Here is a 25,368-nt window from a genome sequence, read left to right as displayed (position 1 = left end):
CATAATCATGTTCTGGTAAAAACAACACTTCCTGGAACAGGTATATTCTTAGACAATACCCCATGTAGCAAAGGGGTGGGATGGTGTACTTCTCCTCTCTGCGGGGAGCTCTGAAAGCATGCTGCCATGTACCTCCTTAGATTTACCTGATCTGACTCCAAGTCGAATGTAGGCTACATCTCCCTGTGCTTGTGAGATCTGGTTGGTCAAATGTCTATACATGAGGGAGACAGGGAGAGAGATTTGTCTCATATGACATGATGAAAAGATTAAGAGCAGACTGTGTGAAATGTGCTTGACAAGAAGCCCATGTGGAATAGCTACACTTACCTGTGTCGTTACCGTAGCAGAGAGCACGTTGTACATTCAAATAAAAGGCACACATACATGGTAGCGTTTAAGCCATTGTTCAAATTTACTACAGTAAAAATGGTACAGTCAAGCATATTTTTGCTTGCAGTATTGACATGATGGCATGATTTACATAAGCAGATCCATGGGGTGACAGCACAATGACCTGAAGAGCAGGGATGGGATTGGTTCCACAACTCCCTGTAAATTCCATTTCATTCAATAAGAATTCCAGGTCAGTCTTTGAATTCGGAGCTAATTTAATATTATCTCCAACAATTCCCACATTCCAATTCAAATTCAATTTCCTCAGGCTTTCATATCATGTCACTGTTCAGACAGCCTAGCTATATACTGGAAATATAGAAATATAAGTTGAAGTAATTTCAAACAAATCCTGCGGTCAATGTTTGATACTAAGTGCATTCATTCAATTTACTAGGAAATGTACCAATATTGAATTCCAATGCCAATTCAATTCAAATTCAAACGGTCCAAACAATATCATTTCAATTCAATTGCAATTACATAACTTCAAGATAGCTGAATTAACTCTCCACATGAGCGAATTAAAAAATTCCAAATGAAATTGGAATGAACCCCAACCCTGCAGAGGATCTCAGGCACAATGTCCCCACAGTGTCACAGCACAAGGCTGGGAGAGGAAGGACTCAATCATGTCAACCTGGACCAGGGATGACAGATGAGGTTGCTATGGCAATCTCCATGTCAACCACTCTTTGGCCAGCGTAGCACTAAACCAGATCATAGGTGTCACAAGGCACAAAAGAACACCTGGTAGAGTGCACAGAACACAGACTTCTTGTTCATCTCTAAAACATACAGTATTATTTACACATTGTAAGAAGCAGTGACCATTGTATATTACAGTGACTTACTAAATGATTATATCATGACTGACTTTCAACAAAAATGAAAACACATGCATTAGTGTTCTTGTGCAAATGTCACAAAGAAATAAATATGGTCATGAGTATATCATTCTAAGAGACTTCACAAAAACGACAAGCACAACGTCAGAGGATGGATTTGAAAGAAGCTACGGAAGAAATATTGAAGTAAGAGAATAAAGGCAACATATTAAAATCAAAGTCACAATGTGTTTCTGGAAAATGCACCCATGTCATTTGTTTTATGCTGCTCAGTGTAATACAGTTCAGTAACAGCAGAGGGCACTCTACTCTTTATTTCTGTCCTTTCTGGTCCAGTGCAATGGGCCGATAGTATCACTCTCATGCAAACGTACCACAATCCTGTACATCACATTAGGTTTAGATTCAGAAAGTGTATTAGTCACATGCACAGTGTTGCAGATGTAAATGCAGGGTACAGTGAACATCTTAATCTCCGAGCTCCAACAGTGCAGGCCATTAATATCAAGTCATATTTTAACATACCAAACTGTATTTATTTCGAAACGTTTCAGGTTGATAACCCTGATGCAAAGGTAAAGTAGTTCAACGGCACTCAAAGACAGGACAAGTAAAGCACAAAGTTTTACACCTTGGGTATTGGTCAAAACTATTGGTCCAGTTTGTCCTGCTAGAATCAACTGCCTCAAGCTCCACCCATTAAAGGCCATGGAGAAGTGAGCTGTTTCTTTAGGACATGATGTTTGCAGTCCTAACACACCACACCCCTCTCAGTTCCTTACATATAGGTGAGAGAACAGTCATTTCAAAACAAGGCCAACCTCACCTCACTCTCATAACTAGGACTATTGTATGTGATATGGCTATTAAAGGTGAATGACTATTAAACCCTAAAGTAAACTATTAAAAAAGGGTATTAACGCCCATAAAAAAACTCCCATACCATGCAAGTTACTCTTTCTATGGTCAATGTCATGCGCGTGTGATCCGACTGTGATCAAAAACATGACTCAATGCTAATTGAATCCAAACAGACAATGATGACAATGTTGATCTGTTAAATGCCTATCTCTCTGTCTGTATACTTAATAAATAGACAGTAGACAGACAACACCCCATTCGTTTTGTTTGCCACCTCAGGATGTTTGGGCATCAGGCAGGAATGTATATATGAATGTCAAATTGCCATGCAAACAGCAATCACCATCTGTCTTGTGCCCAATAACAGGATCATAGGAAAACAGGATGGGGTGGGTTCATTCTAAGAGCAGTGATTATTATGGGTGTACAGTGGTAGACGATATACATTAATGACGGAGTCACAGGTGATGTCATCTCTGACTCATAGAACCATTAAAATAAGATAATAAAACCTGGGCCCGGTTTCCCAAAAGCATCTTAAGACTAAGTTCATCTTATTACCATAGGGTACTAGCATGCTAGCAGATACCCATTGACTTTTGAGTCATTGCGCTAACGCTAGTTAGCAATGGCTCACAAAACTACCTCTAACTTCCTTCATCCTGGACACAAAGACATGAAAATGGTATCCACTAGTTGATCTGAGTCAAAGTAGATAAAGGGCCTCACTGCCAAGATCCCGAAGTATCCCTTTAAGATGCTTTTGGGAAAAAGGGCCCTGGTCTTTTTATGTCTGCTGAAAGGCTGAGGCACTTGGCATATTTAGAATGCAAACTCATTCTCACTTGGTTAAGAGTCGTTTCCTGTTAGTCGCCCACTCCATCTGCTTCATGTACATTGACCTCTGAACTGACAGTCACTCCTCAATGGTTTGGATTACAGGAATGTCAACATTAGCCTTAATAAAATAGGTCATAATTACAAATCAGAGTGCATTAACTTATGCCACCTTCTCTACTTTCCCTCCAAAGAAACTGGAATGAATATAGGCACAGCACAGTCTGAAGTACACTATTACATAATGAGGTACAAACTGAATGCATTCTACTGAAATGTGTCTTCTGCATTTAACCCAACCCCTCTGAATCAGAGATGTGCAGAGGGCTGCCTTAATCGACATCCACGGCGCCCGGGGAACAGTGGGTTAACTGCCTTGCTCAGAACCACAGATTTTTACATGGTCAGCTCGGGGAGTCGATCCAGCAACTGCCCAACACTCCTACCCTCCAGGCTAACTGACCCTGGACATTTTCTGTAAATCTTAAATTGTATATAAGTTTATAAACACAGGAAGTGCCACAATTCTGAATCCAACTATTTCAAATGTTTGGCTTTTACCACAAGGCCATGCACCATAGAAGTTGTAACTGCAGTGATACACACTGTTAGTTAACACTAAAATATATTTTTAAACTGTTTTAAAACTAAACAAATTAAAATCTCAAGAAGGGTTGTCACGGACTAGCTGCAGAGAAGGAACCTAACCTAACCCGTGGTCTCATCAGAACAGAAACACACTGTACAGCAGTATGTACAGAATCTACAAGTTTACACAAAACACTTATGTGGTTACAGTTTGATATCTGGGGCCAGGGGAGAAGGGGAATAAGGGAGGGAGGGGTAGCTTTTTGGGGACATCAGAGGCGTCATTGTAGTGCGAGGTGGTGGTCCTGTCGGGGTTAGGATTGAGTTGATGGGGGGGACAGTCCCTTTTTAGAGTGAGTCTGGCTTTGGGGTCACCACCATGTGGGTGAGAATGTCTATGAGGTGGTCCAGGCCATAGAGGTAGCCATCCTCGCGGTTGCCCTCCTCCCAGGTGGCCCTGTGACTCAGGACCTGTCCTTTAGGCAGAGGGGTAGTCTTCCCAAAGTCTATCATCCACACCTTGGCCTGCTCACGCTTGTCATGGACGAACAGCAGTGAGCTGCCAATCACCTGGGGAAGGAGAGAGGGATCCATCTTAGTCCTCAAAACACTGAGACCAAAACAAAAAAATATGTTTACAATAGGCTAGGACAGAAAGTTTCAAATAGAGTTGGAATGTGTGTATGGTAGCCATTTTAATAATAATAGTAACTTATTACGTTTATACAGCGCCTTGCAAAAGTATTTACCCTCCTTGTCGTTTTTCCTATTTTGTTGCATTACGACCTGTAATTTAAATGTATTTTTATTTGGATTTCATGTCATGGACATACACAAAATAGTCCAAATTGGTGAAGTGAAATGAAAAAAAAAAAACGTATTTAAAAAAAAAAAGAATGGAAAAGTGGTGCATGCATATGTATTCACCCCCTTTGGTATGAAGCCCCTAAATAAGATCTGGTGCAATCGATTACCTTCAGAAGTCACATAATTAAGTAAATAAAGTCCACTTGTGTGCAATCTAAGTGTCACATGATCTGTCACATGATCTCAGTATATATACACTTGTTCTGAAAGGCCCAAGAGTCTGCAACACCACTAAGCAAGTGGCACCATGAAGACCAAGGATCTCTCCAAACAGGTCACGGACAAAGTTGTGAAGAAGTACAGATCAGGGTTGGGTTAAAAAAAAAGATCTGAAACTTTGAACATCCCATGGAGTACCATTAAATCCATTATTAAAAAATGGAAAGAATATGGCACCACAACAAACCTGCCAAGAGAGGGCCGCCCACCAAAACTCACGGACCAGGCAAGGAGGGCATTAATCAGAGAGGCAACAAAGAGACCAAAGATAACCCTGAAGGAGCTGCAAAGCTCCACAGCAGAGATTGGAGTATCTGTCCATAGGACCACTTCAAGCCATATACTCCACAGAGCTGGGCTTTAATGGAAGAGTGGCCAGAAAAAAGCCATTGTTAAATTAAAAAATAAGCAAACACGTTTGGTGTTCGCCAAAAGTTATGTGGGAGACTCCCAAAACATATGGAAGAAGGTACTAAAATGTAGCTTTTTGGCCTTCAAGGAAAACGCTATGTCTGGCACAAACACAATAACTCTCATTACCCCGAGAACAACATCCCCACAGGGAAGCATGGTGGTGGCAGCATCATGCTGTGGGGATGTTTTTCATCGGCGGGGACTGGGAAACTGGTCAGAATTGAAGGGATGCTAGATGGCGCTAAATACGGGGAAATTCTTGAGGGAAACCTGTTTCAGTTGTCCAGAGATTTGAGACTGGGACTGAGGTTCACCTTCCAGCAGGACAATGACCCTAAGCATACTGCTAAAGCAACACTCAAGTGGTTTAAGGGGAAACATTTAAATGTGTTGGAATGGCCTAGTCAAAGCCCAGTCCTCAATCCGATTGAGAATCTGTGGTTTGACTTAAAGATTGCTGTACACCAGCAGGAACCAATCCAACTTGAATGAGCCAGAGCAGTTTTGCCTTGAACAATGGGCAAAAATCCCAGTGACTAGATGTGCCAAAGTTATAGGGACATATCCCAAGAGACTTGCAGCTGTAATTGCTGCAAAAGGTGGCTCTACAAAGTATTGACTTTGGGGGTGAATAGTTCTGCATGCTCAAGTTTTCAGTTTCTTTGTCTTATTTCTTGTTTGTTTCACAATAAAAAATATTAAGCATCTTCAAAGTGGTAGGCATGTTGCGTAAATGAAACAAGACATACCCCTCAAAAATCTATTTTAATTCCAGGTTGTAAGGCAACAAAAATTTAAAAATGCCAAGGGGGGTGAATACTTTCGCAAGGAAGTGTATAGCTCTTTTCATCAAATCTCAAAGCGCTTAATTATTTGTTTACCTTTATTTAAATAGGCAAATAAGTTAATAACAAATTCTTATTTACAATGACAGCCTACCCCGGCCAAACCTGGACCAATTGTGCACCACCCTATGGGACTTCCAATCACAGCCAGATGTGATACAGCCTGGATTTGAACCAGTGACTGTAGTGATGCATCTTTCACTGAGATGCAGTGCCTCAGACTGCTGCGCCACTCGGGAGCCCAAAAATAAATGTAAGAATAAAGTCGGAGAAGCCTAATGAAGCATATCCTGTTAAGTATGGTCTATAATCGCCACATATAATCATGTTAAGTATGTTATCTACACCAAGTAAATAACTGCCCATTAAATCAACATTCTTCAAGCACCCCTCTTATTACTGTAAAGGTCAGTCATGATTCAGCTGTATTTGACTACTGTATGCACATAGTTCATTTACTGTTACACTTTATCTTCCGACTTGTGACGGGGAAAATACTATTGTATGTTACAGGTTGTGTCTCACTACAGTATGTCTGGACAGATGGTCGATGTAAACTGGATTCCAAATAGTCGTATTAGTCAGCTATTCCTGAGTTTACAAAAAATGTCACTATAAAGTCAAATACAGTAGGCATAAATAAGGGATTAACAGACACACCCTGTATTTGACTCCACCTAAGCAGCAGGACATAGGTTATTCCAGAGAGGTTTGTTCTAGGGCCTGTGTCTCAACCTTTCCTCTGAAACGCCACAGTACCTTCAGAAGCCTGACAACGCTTCCTGTTTAGATTAACAATGTCCTGTGATTGGTTGGTGTTTGTGTGGGTGCCATTGTTCATGGGTTTCCACTGCACAGATTGTAGCCTCCTGTATCAGTTGAGTGGTACATGGGCGGATCTCAAATGCTTCTATTTCGGTAAATGTTACAACTCAAAAAATAGATTTGTTTACCTCGTGGGTCTTGAAAAAGGTTGATATTTCCAGAGTGTCCCTAATGTCCTTCAGTCGGTGCAGATAACAGTTCTGAAAACAGACAGATGACAGCACAAGATTTATTATTAAAACTACCCAGGGTGACGTGGGAAAATCTGAGCTGAAAAGCTTTCAGTATTTCTCCAATTTTAAGGACACAGAAAAAAAACATAAACTAAACTATTATTATACTGGATACCAGATATATACTGAACAAAAATATAAACAAAACATGTAGTGTTGGTCCCATGGTTCATGAGCTGAAATAAAAGATCCCAGAAATGTTCCATACGCACAAAAAGCTTATTTCTCTCTAATTTTGTGCACAAATTAGTTTACATCCCTGTTAGTGAGCATTTATCCTTTGCCTAATCCATCCACCTAACAGTTGTGGCATATCATGAAGCCGATTAAACAGCATGATCATTACACAGGTGCACCTTGTGCTGGGGACATTAAAATGTGCAATTTTGTCACACAACAATGCCACATATGCTTCATGTTTGAGGGGAGTGTGCAATTGGAATGCTGACTGCAGGAATATCCACCAGAACTGTTGCCAGAGAATGTAATGTGCATTTCTCTACCAACGCTGTTTTAGAGAATTTGGCAGTCTGTCCAACCGGCCTCACAACCGCTGACCACGCGTAACCACGCCACCCCAGGACCTCCACATCGGGCTTCTTCACCTGTGGGATCGTCTGAGACCAGCCACCCAGATGGCTGATGAAATTGTGGGTTTGCACAACCAAGGAATTTCTGTATAAACTGTCAGAAACCGTCTCAGGGAAGCTCATCTGCGCGCTCGTCGTCCTCACCAGGGTCTTGACATGACTGCAGTTCGGCGTCGTAACCAACTTCAGTGGGCAAATGCTCACCTTCAATGACCACTGGCATGCTGGAGAAGAGTGCTCTTCACAGATGAATCCCAGTTCAATAGTACCAGGCAGATGGCAGACAGCATGTATGGCAGGGTGCCACATGGTGAACACAGATGAATCCCAGTCCATTTATACCGGGCAGATGGCAGACAGCATGTATGGCAGAGTGCCCCATGGTGAACAGAGTGCCCCATGGTGGCAGTCGGGTTACGGTATGGGCAGGCAAAAGCTATGGACAACGAACATAATTTAATTTCTTCGATGGCAATTTGAATGCACAGCGAGACCATGACGAGATCCTGAGGCCCATTGTCGTGCAATTCATCCTCCACCATCACCTCATGTTTCAGCATGATAATGCACGGCCCCATGTCACAAGGATCTGTACACAATTCCTCAAAGCTGAAAATGTCCCAGTTCTTCCATGACCTGCATACTCAGCAGACATGTCACCCAGTGAGCCTGTTTGAGATGCTCTGGATCGATGTATATGACAACGTGTTCCAGATCCCGTCAATATCCAGCAACTTCACACAGTCATTGAAGAGGAGTGGGACAACATTCTACAGGCAACAATCAACAGCCTGATCAGCTCTATGTGAAGGAGATGTGTTGTGCTGCATAAGGCAAATGGTGGTCACAACAGATACTGACTGGTTTTCTGATCCACGCCTTTAACTTTTTTTGAAGGTATCTGTGACCAACAGATGCATATCTGTATTCCCAGTCATGTCAAATCCATAGATTAGGGCCTCATTAATTTATTTCAATTGACTGATTTCCCTATATGAACTGTAACTCAGTAAAATCTTTGAAATGGTTGCGTTTATATTTATGTTCAGTGTACTTTCTTTTTTCCCGATAGAAATAACAGCATTCTCCATGCACTGTAATTTATAAATGGATAAGAGCTCGGTAAATTAGTAATCCATTTGGATAAGGGGATTGTAAATACAAATAGCAATTGTTCCCTATATTTTCAATTTATGTACATTTTAGCAAACACTCTTATCCAGAGCGACTTACAAGAGCAATTAGGGTTAACTACTGTACCTCCTCCAGGGGAACATCAGCATATTTTTCACACAGACTGCACAGGGATTCAAACCAGCAACTTTTCAGTTCCAGGTCCAACACTCTTAACCGCTAGGCTACCTGCTGACCTTGTAATTTCTGGAGACTAATGTGAAACCAGCCATATGGAATCAAACCGAAAATCATATCATCATGACATGTATTGCGGCCTCTTTTCCACAGTGAAATAGGCTATAAATAGTCGTGCTATTGTTCTGAATTTGTATTGTGTGCCCTCATAATTTGCGTGGATGAAATTTGGACACCCAAGCCATAGGCTTCTTTAGGGCTGAACCTGCCGAGCTGATATATGCGCTTTAGAATGTTTTAATTATAGCCTTTGCCCAGGCTTTCCTCTCTTCTTTTTTACAATTTGTATCATGTTAAAAATTAGCCGCTGGGCCTCCCGGGTGGCGTAGTTGTCTATTGCAGTGCTAGCTGTGCCACCAGAGACTCTGGGTTCGAGCCCAGGCTCTGTCGCTGCCAGCCGTGGCCGGGAGGTCCATGGGACGACGCACAATTGGCCTAGCATCGTCCGGGTTAGGGAGAGTCTGGCCGGTAGGGATATCCTTGTCTCATCGCACACTAGCGACTCCTGTGGCGGGCCAGGCGCAGTGCAAGCTGACCAGGACACTAAGTGCACAGTGTTTCCTCTGACACAATGGTGCAGCTGGCTTCCGGATTGGATGCGCGCTGTGTTAAGAAGCAGTGCGGCTTGGTTGGATTGTGTTTCAGAGGACGCATGGCTCTCGACCTTTGTCTCTCCTGAGCCCGTACAGGAGTTGTAGCGATGAGACAAGATAGTAACTACTAACAATTGGATACCACGAAATTGGGTAAAAAAAAGTAAATATTAGCCACTATAAGTAATACCCACATACATTTATAACTGTCACTTCAGTGTAAGTTTCCTTCAATTTGTAAAGTAGTGTCCATTTAGCTTCAATCCGTTCCATTCCAGGTGTTACACCTTCCATTATTTCATGGATTGAACTTGATTATGACAACAAGATGAATCAAACCACTGTATGTTTTACTCATCAATGTGTTCTGCTTAAAGGCTCTCCAAACCATTTCCCTTAACCCTAAAATGTGCCTAAATAATCTACAAAATCACAGTATTTTTTTATTTACCAGTTGGTGCTGAAACGGAGACAAAGATGCATAGATGGCATTCTTTCTTTGATCCCAATTTTCTGACCTTGTTCTCTCAATGTATTCTAGCCTGTGGACAAAAGTCCAATTAAAGGTAAACCGTATTTAAAGGGATGGCTTCAGATAAATGTACTGAAATCCCTATTGAATGAAAACTCCACGAGAAAATCTGTTGGCCAGCAAGTGGGGGGGTTTTCAGCAGTTGAATTACATTTATTCAGCGAGTGCAAGGGAACCACAACGGCAAAGCACATTACGAACCTGCCTAAGGTAAGTCTGAATACCAACTACTGAGAACTGGGTAGGAAAGCCGTGCGTAAGAAAGGCGTAATTTCCTAAGTTGGAATCAGCCCCCATAGCCTAGTTGATTTGATTATGTTTAAAAGTTGAAATGGTGCTGGAATAGCGGATGCAGTGCTCACTTGTTGTAGCTCTCTGTGGTTCTAAATCAGTAGATGTTTAGTAAACTGTTGGAAACATTAACTTGATTGACCATGTTGTAGGTCAATAGCAATATGTAATAGTAGTTTTTTCCTGGCTTGGCTTCCACAGTGATTTTACCCACACACCGCTACTGGATTCCTAGGACCTTTTCTGAGACGCTTTGTGGATACAGGCCCTGTATTCATTACAGAACCTTACCCATAAACAGACCATTCTATGAATTATGATAACTCCATAGTGCAAAACCATTTGGGACAACAGCTCAGCTCAGTAGAGAGAGAGATGAAGACCACACATGAGTGACAGTTAAGTACACAACAGTAGGGCCAAGGCCCACCACACAGTGACAGATACAGTGTGTTTGGCTTGGGCCTAGTGGTACTAGATAAACACATGACAAACCAATGTGGAATGGAGGATATCTTGTTTGAGTGTTTCATTTCCCTGCTCTGTTTCCAGGACCCCGGGAGACCTAAATCACACACAGCCGTCCTGGCTATGACCTCACTTCCTGGGCCATTAGAGAGGTGGAAGTCCTTGGGAGTTCCCTCCAGGGGCCATTTGACCATGGGGCAGGGAGAGGTTTGCCGGAGCATTAGGGGGCTCCGGCTCACACACAAACACACCCCGAAAGAATCACAGAGACATATGCACACACACTCACCAGGATGTTCTGGTTTCCTTTGACAAAGTCGTTGAATGCCTCTGTCACTTGCTCCATGCTCCTAGTCTTTTTAAAGTCTCTGTTTACCGTCCCGTCTTCCTTCTGCACAGACGAAAGGAAAGAAAGGCAGATATTTTTAGAGTCCAGCAGGATGGGGCCACCAACAATTACATGATGTCTGAGGTCCCCTGTATACATGTGACACACACTGCTAGCTTGATACAAATGGCCTCTGTTATTCAAGGGGAGGCTAAAGAACTTCAGAAGTCAGACCCATACCGTGGCATCAGCATGCTTCAGTTAGGCTGGCGGCTAGCAAAAGTCAGCTAGGCAAACCGAACGAGTGTGCTCGCATACTCCCTTAAAAGAATAAGAGGCAATAGTTTGTTCATTTTGAGAAGCTGTAGCCAGTATACGCTTCCTCAAAATAGTCAGAATTCATCTAAGACAACTAAAGAAATTGGTCATTCATTTGGACGTTTTTGCCGAGGAGATTATTTTATATACATTTTATATCTACTGTAACTGAGATGTTTGGTGCAGTATTTCCAACTGAAAAAATGTGCATGAAAACGAGTCATCTCTCGTTAAATGACAACAAAGACTTTATTGAAGAATCCCTACTGTTGACCAATCACCAACGAAGGGGCGTAGACTTCGGCTACCGACTTCGGTTACCGACTTCGGCTACCGACACCGGCTACCGACTTCGGCTTGCCTCCAGAAAAATAATTGTCTGCCCGAACAGCCGAAAAAAACCTCACCGAAGTCTAAAACATCACAAAATGTTGTCATAATATACTGTATGCACAAACTCATCCAAACAGTTTCGGATGGGAAGCGTTATTCCTACTACTATACTATTAAGCAGCAAAACCCTGCTGAAAGAGGTGACTAAAACAGGAAAATGGCCCAACGTTTTGCATCATCTAAGACAAGAGGACGTGTCTCCACACACTTAATGTGCTCATATTCTAACTCTACCACAGCACCGTGCTCTACCGTGCTCTACTGTCTCCCTAGAAATGCAGGCAGACAATAATATGGGCATTGAGCTGGGGCCCAAAAGACACAACAGCAGCTGTGTGCTCTCTAAAAACTCACAGAACCTTTTGATTCTACAGACAGTCTCTGAGGGCAACCCCTGGTGTCATGACAACAGAGAGAGCCATCAAAGCTCTGCGGGCCATGGCCATCTATGGACATGGCTGGAGTCGGGAAATAGAGACAGAGGAGTGGAAACTCCGGACAGCCCTGTTGCTGCCACTGCTCCCTACACTGCCAGTCCAGTCTGAACTATTCATCCTGCACATCTGTCTTAAGCCCTCCAGAGTCAAATATCAGGGCCTCATTAGAGGAGACAGATTCTAGAAGATGGTGTTACGGCCCAAACATAGCCAGGATGTCTCCCTCTTGGCTTTAGGAGGAATTAGACCCATGTAATCTAATTGCCTAGGAAGAATATGTTGCAGATGTGCTCTTTTTGTTGTTGCACCCAGCTTTCTCCGAATAGGATTATTAGTGTGCTTAGCTTTACTAAGGCAGAATCACATGATCAGGCTGTCTGTCTGTCAGTCAGTCTGTCTGTCTGTGTGCTGCTGCATTGAATCTATTAGTTTCAGATTGAAGGAGACTGATGGTGTGTAGGAGCAAATGGGACGTGTCAGCAACTGAAGTTACTGTCAGTAGAGGTGTCACAAGCAGGCCCTATGTGTGAAAAAAACACGCAACACACTCTATACACACTGACACCAAATAGAGGGTATTCCTTCCTGTTGGCCCTGGCAACCCTCAGTCTGAACAATGCTATTAAGGGGCGACTGCAGGGTATGTCTGTACACAAATCAAGCAGGACCATCAAGGTCAGCCCTTCTAAGTGGAATTACACTCTCAATTTCATATTATTACTGTTTTAATTATTATAAAATCAACTAGTAACTACTGAGTGTACAGACTGACAGATGGAGTATTTGGTCACCTTTCCTATCGTGTTTACTTCCTCCAATAATGGACTGTTAAATTAGTTTTACAGAGTATGACTTTATATCGCAATGCATCACTCCACTGCAGGGATAGGCAACTATATTCAGCCAAGGGACCATTTTTGTCAGAGCGGATGGTCGAGGGGACGGAACATAATTTTCATAATTTGTACTCTGCTAAATTTACTACAACTAAGCCCAAATGTTTTTTTATTTTATTTGAAACTTTGATTACATTGAGACACGCTCATATATGTCTCTTTTTCGAAAATTCATGGCAATACCTAGGAACAGATTTCCTTAATTAAACTGATTTTCTTGCTGAATCCCTGGTGATTTTATAGTCATTTTTGACCCCCCCCCCCCAAAAACCACTCCTGTTGCCGACCCCTGCTCTACCGTATACCCCAGTACATAATCTGTCCCGTGGCTTACTTTGATGCCCTCGATGCGGAAGCCCAGTGTAGCGGTGGAGCTGATGGTCTCCCTCCACTGCATGTAGCGGGGCTTGGTGACCGCCTGCTGCTCCTGCTCCTCGGGGGTGGGCGCCAGGGGTTCCACCTCCACCATCTTCTGGTACATGTCCTTCCTCAGACTGGTATTCTTACGGGCCTTGGTCAGCTCCTCCTCCAGGTACGTCCTTTGGTGGACAGAGAAGCCACATCTGTTTGGTACTGACTTTGTTGAATGAGATTTTATGTTGTAACCAGTCCAGCAACCAAATTAATTTCCTTTTATGAGCCAATATAAAGGATAATTTGACTCTACTTCTTAGAATACAATCACTGTGCAAACATTGTGCAATACAATATTGATCATTCAGATGTTGTTTGACAAAGCCGTTGAGTGATCATGCCCCAGGGGACAACATGTGAATGAAGAAGAGAAACTGTTTTCTTTCACATAGTAATTATACTGTAGAATTATTATTGCAGTGAAGACAGGAGGAGGAGTTCCCTTCTCTTCAGTTCATCCCTGAATAAGGGATTGTCTTAACCTTTCCTAGATTCAAATTCTCCTTCTCACTAGCCAGCTACCTCAAGAACAGGCCAGGCTCTAGTCTGTTAGCACTGCACCAAATTGTTGTGTTTGGAGGGGCTGGTTTATCATTTCCTAACATTCCGGCCATTCCAGAGAAGGGTCACACAACCAAAGTTGTGCTAGAGAGGAAAGGAGATGAGAGGAGAGGGATATAGCAGGGAGAGTGATGAAGGCCACCCGGCAACAAAGCTATTCGTCACAACGGTAGAGTACAGGATACTGTAGCAAAACAAGCCTGACCTGTTTACACCCAGTTCAAAGTGCCTCAGAAGAGTCTCCAATATTTCACTGGTCAGTAATAACTTTGCAAAGTGTCTCGGTATACCCATATCTGATATACATCTGATGTAAACTTAACAAGGGAGATTTTGACAACTGTAACACGTACAGTATGTGGAGTTCGGCAGCCCAATAATGAACCCAAAGGAATGGAAGTCGTTTCCCAATACTTGTTTCCCAATACAGGCTGATTTAAGTCATGGTGTGTCTGTGAAGGGCCAGCTGGCTACAGTACATATCTCCTCTCTAGGGGAGTGTGATGGTCACTCTTAGACCTTACGCCTAATGGATGTCTGCCTGATTGAATATTGGACCTTACCCTAACCTGTCAAAATGGAACAAAGAGATCTGAGAGCTACAATGATGTCCAACACTGATCTAAGGTCTATTTTCATTCACCCCCAAAAAGTTTAGATTCGGATATCCAGAGGGTAAACTGAGACATGTGCCTATGTGTAACTTCAACAAAGAGATGCACCTGCCAATAAAGGTCCGTCAACCCACACTCACCTGACACCCATCTTGCAGTCCATGACGCAGGGCAGGTCGAACTCAGAGAGCAGATCATCCATCTGGTTGTACTTCTCCCCGTCCTTCTCCACGTCTCCGTGGTAGGCCGGTACGTAGGGACGCAGCACGTCTTTCATCAGCGAATCCAAGCAGCGCTGCTCACAGTCACAGTGCTTCTTCAGGATACGCCCGTTAGCCCCTGCCTTGAAACTGCCTGAGAGGAACCAAAACATGCAATAAAACCATTAGAGGATGTTCAGTGTTAACAGTAGGCCTGCTTTACTTTGTTTTGTCCTGTTGCTAAAGAAAAGGTTGTATCTGATTCTGAATGGACCATTCCATTTCAGATAGCCTAGCTACAGTCTATACAAATAGGATGAAACTTTTAGTTATTCCCTAGTACTGAGCCTTTGAATATATGATTTACAAGTATATCCCAACACTTAGCCTGAGACTAGATTTGAATTCCAAACACACTGGCCATTGGCCACTGCATCGTATCCAATCCAGCCAGGAGAATGAGAGCGGAACACAGAACACACATTCCTTCCATAGCCTTATCCCAGAATCCCCACATTCCAGAGGCAACGTTGTCGAGGCCTACCTGCATGACCAGCCAGCTGGATCCAAGGGTACTTCTTCTTGAAAGACATGACGAATGGAGACCAGTGGACAATGTTCTTGATCTTCTTCCATGACTTGTGCTGTATGGACAAACAAACAGAGGACGCTTTGAGTAAACCTACTGTGCGTTGTGTTCCTCGTACAATCCTTGTCTGTTTTCATTACAAGCACTGTAGTATTACAAGAGACAAAAAAACACAGAACAATGCTCTGTTGTGTGTGGACGGAATTGTTACTTTATTACATTTAGAATACAGCCCACCGCACATTAACATTTGACTCCTTTTGTTGTCATTCATTGATGTAGTTGACTGTATTATTTAGCAGTTTATGATTCAAACAGGGATTTCTCTCACAGAAGACAGTCACAGAGTCAGGCACACATTTGAACCAATATTAGCATACACCGCAGAATTATTACAGACCACAGGAAACAACATCAACAAGTAGAAACAGCAACAAGAAGTAGAAACAAAAACAAAAAACATCATTTGCATACATAAGACATCCAGTGTCTCTCCACCTGACTGCTGAGGTGAAGAATCTGTCGTTTTTTACACTAGAGTACAAATGCTTTCTCACTTGAAATGAATTAAACTATTTGTGGCTGTAGGGAAAAGTGATAATACCAGTTATTTCAGTATAACTCAGAAAATGGTATAATATACTTCCTCCAACCCGGCTTATAATAACAGTCTGAAGTCTGAAGTGAGTATTCAGCTCATTGATTGGAGATAAAAGCGTATTTAGTTGCTCTTGCTGCTCTAACACGAAACAATGCTGGGTTAAAAACAACCCCATTTGGATTCTTTGGTAACCCAGTGCTGGGTAACGACTGGACAGGACACCGCTGGGTAATTTTCACCCAGCCAGTTGGGTTGCGTGAATAATCCAACATGTTGGGTTGTTGGGATTACCCAAACATGGGTTCATTTAATCATCAATTGGGTAGTTTTATTTTCATGCTGCTGATCTAGCAGCTGGGTCTTTTTTAATGTAATCCTCAGGTTATTTTCAGGAGGAGTGGCTTATTGGAGGCGTGGATTTCAGATAGATCTTATTGGCCACCAGTGAGTCATGTTAACTTTACAGTTGAAATGTTCCTTATTTTTTGGGGTGAATTTTATACATTCTTTTAGAATATAAAAAATATTTATTATATATTATAATAAGGTGGTATCTATCCCAACAATGGGATTTCCATAGGCTTTTAGGGGACTGTAAGCAACAAAAATGTAAACGTTTAACCTTAACATGTGTACAGATAAACAGCAATAACATTTACTCTCACGGGTGGGTAAAAATAACTATATGAAAGCCACGACCCTACTAAACTACGCCTCCAATCTCCTGATCTGACTCGCTGGGTCATATCTCAATAACCCAGCACCAATAACCCAGCATAAACAACCCAAACCTACTCTTGTTAAAGAAAACAACCCAACTAAGTGACCAATGCCTGCAACCAAGCAGTCGGGTCATCCAGACAACCCCGTATTGTTAAGAATGTACACATAATGAGCACCTATTCATGCAGGAACACCTCCAGATGGTCAGATTCACACACCAGTCCAGTGCTGCCGATGGTTAGCTAACTGTTCTTGGCAATCTAGTACCCATCGATTTGGGCATTAGCCTAGCACATTTCAACGGAGAGCCTATCACCTCAGAGAAAAGGTGTTAGGTGTCTGCTGCTATCAAATCATTAGGATGGTATCAATCTAACTAAGGGCATACGGTCAGAGCCATGGGCTAATGAGCCCCAGTTAAAACAGTTAACTTCCTTTAGGAGTCTAGAAATATTTGGCATGGGCATTCAAATCCTCAAAATGTTCTACAGCTGCACCATTGAGAGGATCTTGACTGGCTGCATCACCACTTGGTATGTCAACTGCTTGGCATCTGACCGCAAGGCGCTACAGAGGGTAGTGCATTTGGCCCAGTTCATCACTGGGGCTGAGCTCCTTGCCATCCAGGACCTCCGTACCAGGCGGTGTCAGAGGAACCAACAGAACTCTGAACAGCTTCTACCCCGAAGCAATAAGACTGCTAAACAGTTTAAATAGTTAACCAACAGCAACCTGGACTATCTGCGTTGACCCTTTTCGCACTAACTTTGACTCATCACATAAGCTGCTGCTTCTGTTTACTATCTGTCACTTTATTCTACCTCAATTACCTCGTACCCCTGCACATCAACTCAGCACTGGTACCCCATGTACATACTGTATATAGCCAAGTTATTGTTATTAATTATCTATTTATTATTATGCGTTTTACTTTTCTATTATTTCTCTATTTTCTTTCTCTCTGTATTGTTGGGAAGGACCAGTAAGTCAGCATTTCACTGTTAGTCTATACCTGTTGTTTACGAAGCACGTGACAAATACAATTTGATTTTAACGTCAGAGTGTGTTTTTCGGTTCCAGCCGAGTCGCTGTGCTCTGCTGATAAATATAAATAAATAATATATGCCATTTAGCAGACGCTTTTATCCAAAGCGACTTACAGTCATGTGTGCATACATTCTACGTATGGGTGGTCCCGGGAATCGAACCCACTACCCTGGCGTTACAAGCGCCATGCTCTACCAACTGAGCTACAGAAGGACGGTTACACTGTGTTATTCCCTCTCACTGGCCGTCCAGGAGACAGCTCTCTTTCATTTTCCGTCTTGGCATGGCCAGTGCATTCTTCACTCCACTAGCTGCTCTCCACCATGGATGGATGTGGGGTTTCCCTTAGCCACCAACTAACCACAGCACTCTGGTCTCTCTCCCCACAAGCACCAGAGCCAGCAGGGTAATATCGTTGTTCCAAGCCTGGGAGTTCAGGGCCTCCCTCACACACACAAACACACAATAGCAAGGACAAACGCACAAACAAGAGCCATTCTGGCAAACAGAAGTCAGTCACAAGAAGCCCCTTCTCTCTCAGTGAGACGTTTAAGAGCAATACTTAAGAGTCAGTACCATTCAAATGTACTTAATCAGGAGTTAGATACAGTATATGCTTGGCTATATATTTTCTCTCAGCTGACTTTGAAAAAACAATGACAAAGCAACTTCCCATACATGGAAGGATTTATATCCAGATGTGATTATAAGGTATAGGGCAGTAAAATCTTAAATGTCGCTGACTCAACTGAAAAATAAGCATTTTGCGTCTAGGAAATGTGTGTGTATATTCCCCCCCACTCCAGTGGACTTCTGCTTTCAGTAACACGGTAGATTAAGTTACATTCAGACGCTCACTGAGTTCCTCTCAGTGCTGGTTTGGTTTTTCATCACGAGACTGTGCTGCTGTGCTCTAGCGGTGGGGGGAGTCAACTTGCTCTTCACACTGCAGTGGGTGTGAGAGAGTATCAGACATACATGTAAGTGCATGAAAACACACAGTGCTCTTTCTCTATCTCACACACACACACACACACACACACACACACACACACACACACACACACACACACACACACACACACACACACACACACACACACACACACACACACACACACACACACACACACACACACACACACACACACACACACACACACACACACACACACACACACACACTCTTCTTTCAGGTGGTGGAAACTGACTGATCTTGGGGTCAGCGGCAGAGAGGAGGTGCTCAGGGGACAGGCAGGGGCCAGCCGTCAGATACAGGCCTCAGTGTGAGCTTTCCCCTTAGACCTGTTAATGTGTTTTTTAGATAGGCCACAGCACACTAGTAATACAGCACACACAAACACAGGCCTACAACAATACATACATCAACGACACAATAAGATGACCACATGCTTAAATGTTTTCCTGACGTTACTCGGTCTAAAAAAGTAAGTAGTTCAAGTATAATGATGCAATAATAACATCACACGCATTCCCACAGAGGACACACACCAGATGCGTCACTTTGATATTTTAAGTAGAAATTGTGCACTAATATTGCATTTTAAAAGCCTGTTATATTCAATGAAGTGTCCTTTAATATAGACCACATGGAACATTCAATAAATCAGATTTTATACATGAATAAAGACTTGAGTTCAGTGTGTCAAATCGGAGGGCCTGTTGTCCGGACCTCTGGCAATCTCTATGGGGGTGTCACAGGGTTCAATTCTCGGGCGACTCTTTTCTCTGTATACATCAATGATATCGCTCTTGCTGCTGGTGATTCTCTGATCCACCTCTGCGCAGACGACACCATTCTGTATACTTCTGGCCCTTCTTTGGACACTGTTTTAACTAAACTCCAGACAAGCTTCAATGCTATACAACTCTCCTTCCGTGGCCTCCAAATGCTCTTAAATGCATGTAAAACTAAATTCAACCGATTGCTGCCCGCACCTGCCCGCCCGTCCAGCATCACTACTCTGGACTAGAGGTCGACCGATTAATCGGAATGGCCGATGGTCCGATTTCAAGTTTTCATAACAAACGGAAATTGGTATTTTTTGGCGCCGATTTGCCCATTTTTTAAATATTTGTTTAATACATTTATTTAACTAGGCAAGTGAGTTAAGAACACATTCTTATTTTCAATGACGGCCTAGGAACGGTGGGTTAACTGCCTCGTTCAGGGGTAGAACGACAGATTTTCACCTTGTCAGCTTGGGGGATCCAATCTTGCAACCGTACAGTTAACTAGTCCAGCGCAATAACGACCTGACTCTCTCTCATTGCAATCCACAAGGAGACTGCCTGTTACGCGAATGCAGTAAGCCAAGGTAAGTTGCTAGCTAGCATTAACCTTATCTTATAAAAAACAATCAATCATAATCACTAGTTATCACTAGGGGGCGGCAGGGTAGCCTAGTGGTTAGAGTGTTGGACTAGTAACCGGAAGGTCTCAAGTTCAAACCCCTGAGCTGACAAGGTACAAATCTGTCGTTCTGCCCCTGAACAGGCAGTTAACCCACTGTTCCTAGGCCATCATTGAAAATAAGAATTTGTTCTTAACTGACTTGCCTAGTTAAATAAAGGTAAAAAATAATAATCACTAGTTAACTACACATGGTTGATGATATTACTAGATATTATCTAGCGTGTTGCATATAATCTGACTGAGCATACAAGTATCTAAGTATCGGACTGAGCGGTGGTAGGCAGCAGGCATGTAAACATTCATTCAAACAGCACTTATGTGCGTTTTGCCAGCAGCTCTTGGTTGTGCATCAAGCATTGCGCTGTTTATGACTTCAAGCCTATCAACTCCTATTCGTAAATTTAAAAAACAAGAAAATGGTGCTGTCTGGTTTGTTTAATATAACGAATTTGAAATGGTTTTTACTTTTGATACTTAAGTACATTTTATCAATTACATTTACTTTTAATACTTAAGTATATTAACCAAATAATTGTAGACTTTTACTCAGTATTTTACTGTGACTTTCACTTTTGAGTCATTTTCTATTAACATATCTTTACTTTTACTCAAGTATGGCAATCGGGTACTTCTACCACTGTCATTTTGACATGTCCCTCAGTGTACCCTCTGTGACTTCTAGGAAGATTTTAACCCACTTAACCCCAAAATGTTTTCACTATCATTGTAAAACCCTAGTCATTATTTTGTTGCTTTGACAAAGTAATTTGTGAAGATTTATTCATCTACATCTGCCCCTCATTTTAAGGACACCCTATGATGTGAAACTATTCCTTTTTGTTTATTCAAAGACATTCAACATGTAATAGTGAAATCATAGTGTAAAAGCAGGTGAGCTGGTTCTACTCGTTTTGGCTATTTTTCTGGTGTTCTGTGGTGGAAAACTGAGCAGATCGAGTATAATATGTCAACCATGTTACCCACAGACAGGCTACAATGTTATCATTTAAATAGCTTTTGTGAAGCTTGCATTCAATTGCCACTCCCTGTTGTACACAAGCTTCCATCCCCCCTGTCACAAGATGTATGGCTGATTTAAGATGAAATCGTCAACCCTGTTACTGTCAACCCTGTTCATTTATTTGGCACTTAAAATATCCACTTACTATAGGCATTTTGTTTTATTTCACTTTGAGATGGGAAACAGTTTTTTTTATGAAGTTGAACAACCTAACTTTTTATGACATAAAAAAAATGGTGAAATCAACAAAAAAATGACCAACTTATACATCTCAGAAGACTTGAATTGGTGGAACAACCCAGTACATGTACATCTGAGCAGAGGAGGCTGGTGGGCGGCACTATAGGAGATTTGGCTCATTGTAATGGCTGGAATGGAATAAAAGGAACACATTCAAACACATCAAATATATGGAAACTACATGTTTGACTTCATTCCACTAATTCCATTCCAGCCATTACAATGAGACCGTCCTCCTATAGCTCTTCCCACCAGCCTCCTCTGCATCCAATCTATAATAGCACTTTTTGGTGCTATTCCATCCATAGTGAGAAAGTAGCTAAGTAGTGAGCACAATATAATGACTCCACCTAGTTCTGTTCAAAATAAATCTCTTAGAAATCCTCAAACCCCATCCATCACTAGTGTTGGAACATTGTGAATACATTCTCCCTTTGAGTTAACGGTTTAAATGAGAAAGTATCTCTGTGTTCTGTGATATTTCTGTGCGTTCAGATGAAAGAAGAGTGAGCGGCTCATCTGAGTCTCTCACAGCTCAGCTCAGGCACTGGGGTTCTGGTATGTATCAAAGTTGCTGATGGGAAACAAAACCTGCCAGCCGTTGTGGTTGGGGGTGCTTAAAAACACATTAGTAACACAGACTGACAGGTACTGGGCCACTGCACCGAGCCGACATGGAGGAGTGCAGGAGAAGACGGCCGGCAGTACCCCTCACAGACAGAGAGACGGATCAAAACAGCTCAGTGTTAGAAGGAAGCAGAGAGGAGCCATGGAGACGCCCTGGGGAAACAGACGATGCAGGAAGAGTCTGTGAGACAGGAACTGACTGGAGACTGGGGAAACAGACGATGCAGGAAGAGTCTGTGAGACAGGAACTGACTGGAGACTGGGGAAACAGACGATGCAGGAAGAGTCTGTGAGACAGGAACTGCCTGGAGACTGGGGAAACAGACGATGCAGGAAGTCTGTGAGACAGGAACTGCCTGGAGACTGGGGAAACAGACGATGCAGGAAGAGTCTGGAGTGAAACAGACAGGAACTGACTGGAGACTGGAGGGAAACAGACGATGCAGGAAGAGTCTGTGAGACAGGAACTGACTGGAGACTGCAGGGAAACAGAACTGCCGATGCAGGAAGAGTCTGTGAGACAGGAACTGACTGGAGACTGGGGAAACAGACGATGCAGGAAGAGTCTGTGAGACAGGAACTGACTGGAGACTGGGGAAACAGACGATGCAGGAAGAGTCTGTGAGACAGGAACTGACTGGAGACTGGGGAAACAGACGATGCAGGAAGAGTCTGTGAGACAGGAACTGACTGGAGACTGGGGAAACAGACGATGCAGGAAGAGTCTGTGAGACAGGAACTGACTGGAGACTGGGGAAACAGACGATGCAGGAAGAGTCTGTGAGACAGGAACTGACTGGAGACTGGGGAAACAGACGATGCAGGAAGAGTCTGTGAGACAGGAGACTGGAACTGACTGGAGACTGAGACAGGAACTGAAACAGACAGATGCAGGAAGAGTCTGTGAGACAGGAAGGAACTGACTGAGGAGACTGGGGAAACAGACGATGCAGGAAGAGTCTGTGAGACAGGAACTGACTGGAGACTGAAACACTGCAGGAAGACTGTGAGGAAACTGGAGAGACGATGCAGGAAGAGTCTGTGAGACACGAACTGACTGGAGACTGGGGAAACAGACGATGCAGGAAGAGTCTGTGAGACAGGAACTGACTGGAGACTGCAGGAAGAAACAGGAACGATGCAGGAAGAGTCTGTGAGACACGAACTGACTGGAGACTGGGGAAACAGACGATGCAGGAAGAGTCTGTGAGACAGGAACTGACTGGAGACTGGGGAAACAGACGATGCAGGAAGAGTCTGTGAGACAGGAACTGCCTAGAGACTGGGGAAACAGACGATGCAGGAAGAGTCTGTGAGACAGGAACTGACTGGAGACTGGGGAAACAGACGATGCAGGAATAGTCTGTGAGACAGGAACTGACTGGAGACTGGGGAAACAGACGATGCAGGAAGAGTCTGTGAGACAGAAACTGACTTGAGTGGCTCTGGTATGGAGGGATGGAAAAGGGAGGAGGGTGGAGGAAGGATGTCAGGTCAAGATGACCGCATGTGCGGTCAAAAGTATTCATGGAAGTTTGTGACGGAGAAATGTTATGCATTTATTAATTCAATATTATCCATGCTGAATAAGATACATACAGTATATAAGCACTGCAGTCATAACCTATTTTCTCATATCTAAAAGCACTCTACATATGTCACTGAATTCCTTTCATGACCTCTGACCACCCATCAGAACTTAGAAAACATGATAACTTTTGATCAGGATAGAGATAAGACCCATACAGAACACAGAATTAGTTGTGGTTTAATAAACGAGAGTAGCACCTCTATGCTGCTATAAAATAAAGCAACAGGCAAGTGTTTCCCCTATATTCATTGGGGGACATCGCTGCTAAATTGTTGCCACCGCTACAAAATAATATGTTGTAATTTTCTTCAATATATATTTCTGCCCCCTGCTATCCTTGCCACCACTGCTGAAAAAAAATCATAGGGAAAACACTGAACAGGCACTTCAGTATAAACTGATCTCTAAAGCCAGCAAGTTGCTGTTACAGTACCTGCAGCTCTCTGAGGAAGAAGAGGATAGACGCTGAGACAACATCCAGCACAGGGACAACCAGGCTCCACATGTGAAAGACAAAAGACGACATGGTGATAGATGAATGGGATGGATGCTGCACTCTGTCTCTCCACTTTCCTCTCAAGCTTCTGGCTATAATCTGAGGCTTCACAGGGGCAGGACAATAGGGTTTATGGCTCATTTGTTTCACAAAGCCACCTTAGAAAAACAAAGGGCCATGCAAATGAGTTGGTATGAATTTGAGAGTGAGGACTTGAGAGGCAGGCGACCCAGCGTCCGTAGACATGGCCTTGCCTGCCTGTGGTCAGGTCTGAATCTATGTGCCTTCTGCGCCCATGCAAATCTCCTGTTCCTTAAACACACAAATCACAAACATGTGGGCAATGCATAGACAGCAGACTGCTCAGGTAGAACACACATCAGGACTCGGATTGAATGGAGGGAACACGGTTACCAAGATTTACCAGGATTTAACGCCCAAAACCACTCCCTTTTCCCGGGATAAATAACAGCGAGAAACCAGTCAATTCTAATAAATTATTTATATGAACTGCATGGCGTGAAATGGAACTGTTAAACGATATGCAATGTGGAAATCTGGCTTCTCTACGGCCTCTGCATGATGAATCATCAATGCTCAGACAGCCCATCTCAGACAGCCCATCTCAGTATGGAGCGCATGTAGATTTCATCATGGTAACTTTTATTCTTGTGACAGGTAGGCTTGCATTTTCTGAAGCATAGTCTATGCTACAGCCTATCACTCGAATATCATCGCTTTAAATCAGTGCATGTGCAAGCAGTCTCTAGCAGTCTTTCTCTCTCTCTCCATCGACTCCATTCAAATTGCATTGCAAATAGGTAATCCTGTTCTAGATTGACATATAGCCCTATATATAGATGTCCTAGCCTACCTCTTTCAGGTAATACATTCAATGCAGCATTAGCCTAATTTTTTGCTAATTAATGATGGGTTATGCATAATACGTTTCTAATTTATATCCTCTGTCTCTTGCACAATACGCACACACTGTGCTTCGCTGGCCTCTCTCCTTAAAGAACGCTCCTTAGCTCTTGGAGCCTCATGCAGAAAAAGC

At 42.9% G+C, this 25,368-nt stretch overlaps 1 protein-coding gene across 1 annotated transcript in view; it reads right to left on the bottom strand.

Annotated features, from left to right (window-relative positions):
- Window positions 1-391: 391 nt before the first annotated feature.
- The window catches only part of LOC118398624 (inositol-trisphosphate 3-kinase B-like), a 51,182-nt gene continuing 26,205 nt past the window's right edge, over window positions 392-25,368 (bottom strand). Inside the window, exons 3-8 of the mRNA XM_035794150.2 lie at window positions 15,484-15,583; window positions 14,880-15,093; window positions 13,485-13,689; window positions 11,068-11,169; window positions 6,829-6,900; window positions 392-4,100 (exon numbers count right to left, since the gene is read on the bottom strand). Of these exons, the coding sequence (XP_035650043.1) occupies window positions 3,879-4,100; window positions 6,829-6,900; window positions 11,068-11,169; window positions 13,485-13,689; window positions 14,880-15,093; window positions 15,484-15,583 (915 nt within the window). The 3' untranslated portion in view covers window positions 392-3,878. The remainder of the gene's footprint in view (window positions 4,101-6,828; window positions 6,901-11,067; window positions 11,170-13,484; window positions 13,690-14,879; window positions 15,094-15,483; window positions 15,584-25,368) is intronic.

The sequence above is a fragment of the Oncorhynchus keta genome, chromosome 19, assembly GCF_023373465.1.
Source record: "Oncorhynchus keta strain PuntledgeMale-10-30-2019 chromosome 19, Oket_V2, whole genome shotgun sequence".
NCBI classification, from domain to species: Eukaryota; Metazoa; Chordata; class Actinopteri; order Salmoniformes; family Salmonidae; genus Oncorhynchus; species Oncorhynchus keta.
Note: the sequence above shows the minus strand (reverse complement) of the source record. Positions and strands in the feature narration are given on the sequence as shown.